The 7,257-nt window shown below is 60.9% G+C and overlaps 1 protein-coding gene across 1 annotated transcript in view; it reads right to left on the reverse strand.

The window, feature by feature from the left end:
- SDK1 (sidekick cell adhesion molecule 1) overlaps positions 1-7,257 on the reverse strand; it is a 455,450-nt gene that overhangs the window by 190,067 nt on the left and 258,126 nt on the right. The window contains exons 18-19 of the mRNA XM_015565152.1: positions 3,714-3,861; positions 2,384-2,524 (exon numbers count right to left, since the gene is read on the reverse strand). Coding sequence (XP_015420638.1) covers positions 2,384-2,524; positions 3,714-3,861 — 289 coding nt within the window. The remainder of the gene's footprint in view (positions 1-2,383; positions 2,525-3,713; positions 3,862-7,257) is intronic.

A 7,257-nucleotide genomic window follows, 5' to 3' on the forward strand; every position in this document is an offset into this window, starting at 1 on the left:
GGCAGGCAGAGCTGGGAAGAAGCAGACTCCGTGGGAAGAAGACGAAAGAGCTGGGTGGCCTCAGCTCCCCTCACTCTCTGCGCCCGGTTCTGCTCCCTCACGTGACAGCCATGGCCCTGCACAGGGCGTCGCAGGGCGAGGTGACTGGAGCACCCCTACTCCTTCCTCTCCGACGGCGCCCCTACTCCTTCCTCTCCGACGGCGCCCCTACTCCTTCCTCTCCGACGGCGCCCCTACTCCTTCCTCTCCGACGGCGCCCCTACTCCTTCCTCTCCGACGGCGCCCCTACTCCTTCCTCTCCGACGGCGCCCCTACTCCTTCCTCTCCGACGGCGCCCCTACTCCTTCCTCTCCGACGGCGCCCCTACTCCTTCCTCTCCGACGGCTGGGACGCGGGTGGGAGCCAGTTCTGAGAAACGCGGCCATGTCCGTCGGCACCGTCTCCAGGCCTCTCCCCGCGTCCGGGCAGGATGAGGGGCAGAGCCGTGTCCCGGCCCCGGCCGGAGGGCGGGGCAGCCTCTGACGGTGGGAGGGCGTTTTCTCTGAGGGAACAAGATGGCTTTTATGTGGAAGCAACAAGAGAGCGTTTACAAAGGACACGGCCCGGTGGTCCTCATGAAGGAACTCCCTGCCCATCACGATAAACATGTGATAGCTGCGCATGCGTCCCGACGATTTCTCACGCGGAGCCCTGACGGGTTTACTTCCTCTGCGGTTCCGCAGGCGGCACGGGCCCTGGGGTGCGTCCTCACTCGGGGCTGTCGGATTTAAGCCCGACACGTGCACAGCCCCTTCCCAGCCCCGGCCGCGGCCCCAGCGCGGAAAACCCTTTTAACAGCAGTAATCCCGCAGAGAGAGGGGCGCGCGGCCCAGGGGCCTCGGCATCAGAGAGATCTCGTTATTAACTGCTCGCCCGGCGTGGCCTGTGGGCTGACTGCTAACATCCTCCCGTGGCGGCCAGGGCCTCCGGAGTGCTCCTCCGTGTGCTCCACGCAGGCAGCCGCTGGAGGCGCGCGTGGCTGGGCCCAGGGCCTGAGGCCGGTCGTTTCCATTACTGGGTGAGCCCAGGACAAGCGTGACGGCCGCACAGGGGCGGGCAGGGCGAGCAGACAGGAAGGGAGCCACGGCACCCCTCCTGCAGCGGGCAGACGGCGGTCTCCTTCCCTTCTCTGGAGCGGGAAAGGCAGCTGGGGCATGGGAGGGGGGCAGGCCCAGCTGATCCCGCCCTGCGGACCCCGTGCACCCACAGCGGCTGCGTTTAAGCCCCTTCAGGCAGAGGGTGGTCTGGCCGTGTTGAGGGTGCTTCACACGCTGGGGGAGGAACTTGAGGGTCACAGGGACACGGGTGTGACCGGCAAGCAGCCCCGCACACAGATCGACATGTATGAAGTGACGAATGCGCGATGCGGACAGACACACGGGTGCGCGGTCCTCCACATGAGAAGACATCGGAGCCGAGGAGGCAACACTTCCTGCATTTCCTCCACTTGCCTGGGAAATGGCTTTACCCTCAGCCCCTCCGTCAGCCCCGGACCTCGGTTCCGCTCAGCCAGGCCGGGCGGGCGGGGGAAGGCGGGGACGGCACCCACAGGCTGTGAGGGGGCAGAGTTCACGCCCGATTAACACACATGGCCTGCTGGGCAGCCCACTGGAAGGGATGTAGTAATTACCCTTTAATCCGATGTTTTCTTCTCTTCGCTCGTGTCAACAAACGACTGTAATTAGCACAGCCGGGGCAGCTTTCGAGTTAGCGGTTCTGGTGAAGGAGGGGTCCTCCCTCCCACGCAGCCCCGTCCAGCAGGTCCTCCCGCGTCCCTCTGGCCTGCCCACCCCCCGGGGCCGGGGCCACGCTGCCTGCAGGTGTGCGAGTGTGGCCTGCCCTGTGTTTCAAAGTATTTTGATTTCATGTCCACCACTGGAAAGCTGTGAGACTGCATGGAGAAAGCTCGATGTTACAATTCCTTTGAGACACGAGAAAACCTGGCAACACTGAGCAACATGCCGGTGTGGTAACAACTGGTTAATAACTCACTCAGTTGCATTGTTATTCGTTAAAAATCATGGCGGATAGTAATTCACACCCCTGGTAAAAGCTCAGAACGAGAGCATCTACGAGGAAGAGTGCACCTTGCCCCACGCTTTTCCCAAAATGCAGCCACCGACACCATGTCCTGTGTGTAACCCTACAGCGGACACCAGCTCTGCCGGCTACCGCGCGCCCGGCCTCTGCACTTTGCCGCACTCCCCGCCACTCCCTGGAGCTCACCACTGGGCTTACTGCTTGCTTACACTGGGCTCCTATCCACATTCGCGTTCGCAACCTCAGCAGAACAGACGCCCGCCTCCACAGTGACAGCCCCGCCCGGCCAGCCCGGGCCACTTGCCTGAGGATGTAGCCGCGCAGCACCCCGTTGTGCTCCGTCTCGGGGGGCGGCTGCCACTGCACCATGATGGACTGGTTGGTGCGCCCACTGGCCACTATGTTTTTCGGGGGCGCACTGGGCGGTTCTTCCGGCAGCATCAGCCTGGGAATGAAGACGGAGGAAGAAGAGGTCAGTGCCGGCAGGGAGGACGCGCATTTGCACTCGCGTCTGGCTGGATCCCGAGCCCCGCTGTTCCCCAAAACCAAGCGAGACACACAGTGAGACACATAGCCCATCCCACGGGAGGGCCGCGCCTGAAGTAGCTGAGCAGATCCACACAGGAGGGCACCAGCTGGCACCAGCAGGCACAGGGGCCTGTTCGGCCTGAACAATGCCCCACATAGGAGGGCACCAGCTGGCAGGCACCAGCAGGCACAGGGCCTGTTCGGTCTGGACAACCCCACACAGTAGGGCACCAGCTAGCAGGTACCAGCAGGCACAGGGCCTGTTCTGTCTGGACAACGCCCCGGGCTCTCTCAAAGCCTCACAGCGAGGAGATGGCCTGCAGGCCAGCGCCCGCCCCTTCCAAATGGTTTTCTTCGCTCTGTCCAACTCCGCACAGCCAACGCCCACGTTTTAGAAAAGGCATTTTCGTTCCTCTCACTCCACTAGTTTCCGACTCCCGCCCACGGAGAGCGCTGGCTGGTGGGGAGGCTCACAGACACGGCACGATGGCACTTCCCGCCCCGCACCCCGGGGACGGGCGAGCGGAGAGACCCCTGCGGGAGGTGACAGCCCCGGAGACCCTGTGGCTCCTTCAGTCCCCTTTAAGGCGGTGGCCCCTGCGCCCACCTGGTGGCATTGGGATGGGCAAAGGCACTGAACGCTGTAAACTCCTTTTTGGTTTTGTTAATCCTCACCTGAGGGTGTTTTCCCATTGATTTTTTGAGAAAGCGAAAGGGCGGGGGAGAGAGAAACACTGATGTGAGGGAGACATATGGATTGGTTGCCTCCCCGCGGGGATCAATCTGCAATGGAGGTACGTGCCTTTGGCCGGAATCGAACCCGGGATCCTTTTAGTCTGTGGGCAGACTCTCTAAAGGCTGAGCCAAACTGGCCGGGGCTTAACACTTAAACTCCTAACGGCACGTGCCCCACGGCCACGCACAGGGACGCCGTGGCTCCGACTGCTCAGCGCCATGGCAGCCCCGCCAGCCCGTCTGCCAGTTTTCCCACGCCGTCTTTGCGGGGTGGCCCGGCCGGGGCTGGTGGCTTGGCTGTCCCCCCGTTCCGCGGTGCTCCCCTTGCTGTCAAGCCCCCGCCGCCCGTCACCCCGGGGGCGGGCACTCACCTGCTCGTCTCTGCGCTGTACTGGCCCTTGCCCACTTGGTTCACGGCGCACACGCGGAACTGGTAGGTGCGAGCGGGAGTCAGGCCGCGCACGGCCACGCCTGTCATCTCGGGGCCGACGTCCGCCAGGTGCACTTTCCACGGAGAGTCTGCAGGGAGTAGAGCAGGTGCACACCCGTGAGGGCGCGTCCGAGGGAGAGCAAGCGAACCGCCCGTGTCCCCGGGAACCGGCCCACACGCTAGGGTGGCGCCCACTTAACAGTGTGGAAGCTGAGGCTCAGGGCCCCGGGGCCAGCGACCCAGGAGCCGGGCCTTGAACTTCCCGCCCCGAGTCCGGTCTCTCCCATCCCCCCTGCCGCCGGCAGCAACAGCTTTCTGTGTGACGTGGTGCTGACGGGCACGTGCTCCTCGTCCCGTCACTACAGAGACGGGCCCGCTGCCAGCTCCCAGGCAGCTTCCCTCCCAGAACAGGGTGTGCAAGTGGCTCCCAGCGATAAATACAAACTCCAGCCGTTAACATCTTAATAAAAGGGGCCGCAAGCAGATAGACAGAGGGGCGGGTCTGCAGCCGTCTGCGTGGCCGTTCCACCACCCACGGAGCGGCTTTGGCTGGAGACATGATGAGGTTCGCAGCCGCCTGGAGTGTCTTTCTCCTGGTGCCCGCAGCTGTGCCCCACGGGTGTGCCGCAGGTGTGAGGAGCCCCTCTGTGGCCAAGGGGCCCTGCCCTGGAGCTCCGAGGGTCTGCGGGCCTGTGTGATCTGCTCGCAGAGCTCACGCATCTCTGGCCGGGCATTGGGTCATTCCGTACAGGACGCCCTGGAATGAGCTGGGAAAGCCGTTTGCTCCCAGGAAGGGGAGGGCCCTGAGGGCGGCAGTGGGCCGCACAGATCCCAGCGTGCTTAGCTTCGGGCAGGAGACACACCGTGACGCTGCTGGGGAGGGGCCTACCCTTGGCCGGCGGTGCCGGGTGGACACGGGCCTCTCGGCAGGAGCTGAGCGGCCTCAGGGCAGACGTGAGGGGGGCAGAGGGGGGCACTTTGTCCTGTGTGAGGGGTCACGATGGCCACGCCTGCAGGGGGAGCCGTGTCAGCCTGGGGACAGGACGGGCCGCAGGGGATGTGGGGACATCTCTCCATCATCTGGCGGCTGGGATCGAGGGGGAGAGAACCCCAAACCCTGTACCTTAGCCCCGATCTGGGCCGACGGCATAGCCAAGAGCAGTAGGTAGCTGTGACATGCACCCCGCCACACCCCCCCCTCCCGCGTGGGTTTTAAGTGGGAGCAGACGCCACTCATGTGAGGTCCCGTGTGAAAGCCCAGAGGGGAATGAGCTAGACCGCAGCGCCCTAAAACGCGCGCTGCTGGTAACACGGCTGCATGGACCTCAGGTTGCAGCTGCGCCCGAGGCACCCGGCACCAGTCCCTGCCACTCTGCCCAGCAAACAGCCCGGAGCCTTTCGGGGGCCACAGCACGAGGGGGGCACCCTGTGTTCACGGGAACCTTCCCGGCACGGCTTGCGCTCTGTCAGGTGCATCCAGTCTCAGGGACAGGAGTGGTCTGTCCCCCCCTCCCCCCCCGTCTCCCCACACGCCTGGCCCACAGCCTCCAGCCCAGCGGTGGTCCCATGGCCCGTCCTCTCCCCGCTGGCCCATCGCCACTGAGTCCGGAGCGGTGAGCTGCAGGAGGTCAGAGGGGAGCTCCCGGGCGCCCCCGGAGGCCATTGCTAAACAAAGTATTCAGTTTGCTTAAGAATAATTTGTGGTTTGATCCCCGGCCCTGGTGGGGCAATCGTGTGGGAGGCAACCAATTGATGTGTCTCTCTCACATCGATATTTCTCTCTCCCTCCCTCCCACTCAGCACCGTACATAACAGTAAGATCCTAGTAGACCTTCCACTGTGACAGAGAATGAACAACAGGAGACGCTACTATACTGATTATTTTAAAATTATTCTGACCAGCCCAGCAAGATATAAAAACAAAAAGAAAACAGCACTTTTTATCGTTTGGAGAAGATGTGATAGTCTCCCTGAAAACTAAGAGGATCGATTGAACCCTCCTTAGAATAACGCACGCCCAGGGAGCGGCCGAACGGAAGACGTGCTCCCCACGTCCCCACACGAACGCCTGGCCAGCAGGGGCGGGAGGAAATCCCGGTCACGCGCCAGGACTAATCGGAGGGCACCATTCCCGAGAGGGTGGGAGCCTCGGTCCACGGAGGACACAGGACGACCAGGAAGTCAGTGCTCAAAACCTCACCACTGCCTTAACGAGGTTACACCGGCAAGGAGGCCAGTTTTGAAACTTTGCAAAATAACTCCAATTCTTTCCTGAAAGAAGCAACAGGAGACAAGAAGTAACACCATTCTGGACGGTGAGGGGACTCACTTTTTATCAGCGATGACAAGTGTTGGAACCAAACCAAGGAAAACGCTCTAAAACTGGTGAAAACCAGAAGGTGAATCAATGGGTGCAAATGAACCCTAAACAGCCTGCTGTATAAACAGGGCCTCTTAACACGTAAAAACGGAACCAGCCCCAGGAAACAGACTGTTCCGGAACACCGCGGAGGAGGGGAGGCCATTGGGAAAAGAGAATTCCCGTGTCGAAACATGCAGCACACCTGAGCTCCAGGTGAACTAGAGCCAAATGCATCACAACTTACAGCTTTGAAAGCCAGAAGGCCAGCCTGGCCGGCAGGGCTCAGTGGGTGAATGTTGACCTATGAACCTGGAGGTCATGGCTCGATTCCTGGTCAGGGCACATGCCTGGGTTGCAGGCTCGATCCCCAGTGTGGGGTGTGCAGGAGGCAGCTGATCAATGAATCGCTCTCATCATTGATGTTTCTCTCTCTCTCTCCCTTCCTCTCTGAAAAAATTAATAAACATATTCTCAGGCAAAGATTAAAAAAAACACACCTCTCATTTGAGTGATTCTGATGCTCACCAAATAATTGAATTATGCTGTTAAGGTTTATGCCTTTTGTAGGTTTCATGGAAGAGGGAGAGTGACATCAGGATCTTGAAGGTAAACAAAACATTGACAATACTAGCATACTTTATTCCTTTTTTGGTTATAATAAATGCACATTGTTAAAAACAGACACTACCAAAAAATAGGAAAAGATCACTTGTAGTCCCATCATCACTGTAACATTTTGGTAGCCTTTTTTTCTCTTATGAGTATCTTTTAAGGCCGTCTCATAGGTTCATTTGTGTCCTGTTTTTAGTCACCTAAGAGGAAGGCGGTGCCAGGAAAGCGCCCCGCAGCCGGGGAATAGGGCGACGCGGCTCCGAGACCGGAGCAGGTGAGGACCTCATTCATCCGTCCTCCGGACGAGGGCGGGATGTCCCGCAAACTCCAGCAGCAGCCATTACTGTTTCCTTCCAGATGTTTCCACCAGGGCTGGGCCCTGCCTGTGTTCGGTGCCCCCAGGGCCCCCTTGGGTATCGGTGCCAGGAAGGCCCAGCAGGACTTGAGACAGCGCCCCAGAGGAGGAGAGGGACGGGCGCTGACACAGGCAGGGGAGGGGGGAGGGCAGGTC

Source organism: Myotis davidii, unplaced genomic scaffold (assembly GCF_000327345.1).
Source record: "Myotis davidii unplaced genomic scaffold, ASM32734v1 scaffold399, whole genome shotgun sequence".
NCBI lineage: Eukaryota > Metazoa > Chordata > Mammalia > Chiroptera > Vespertilionidae > Myotis > Myotis davidii.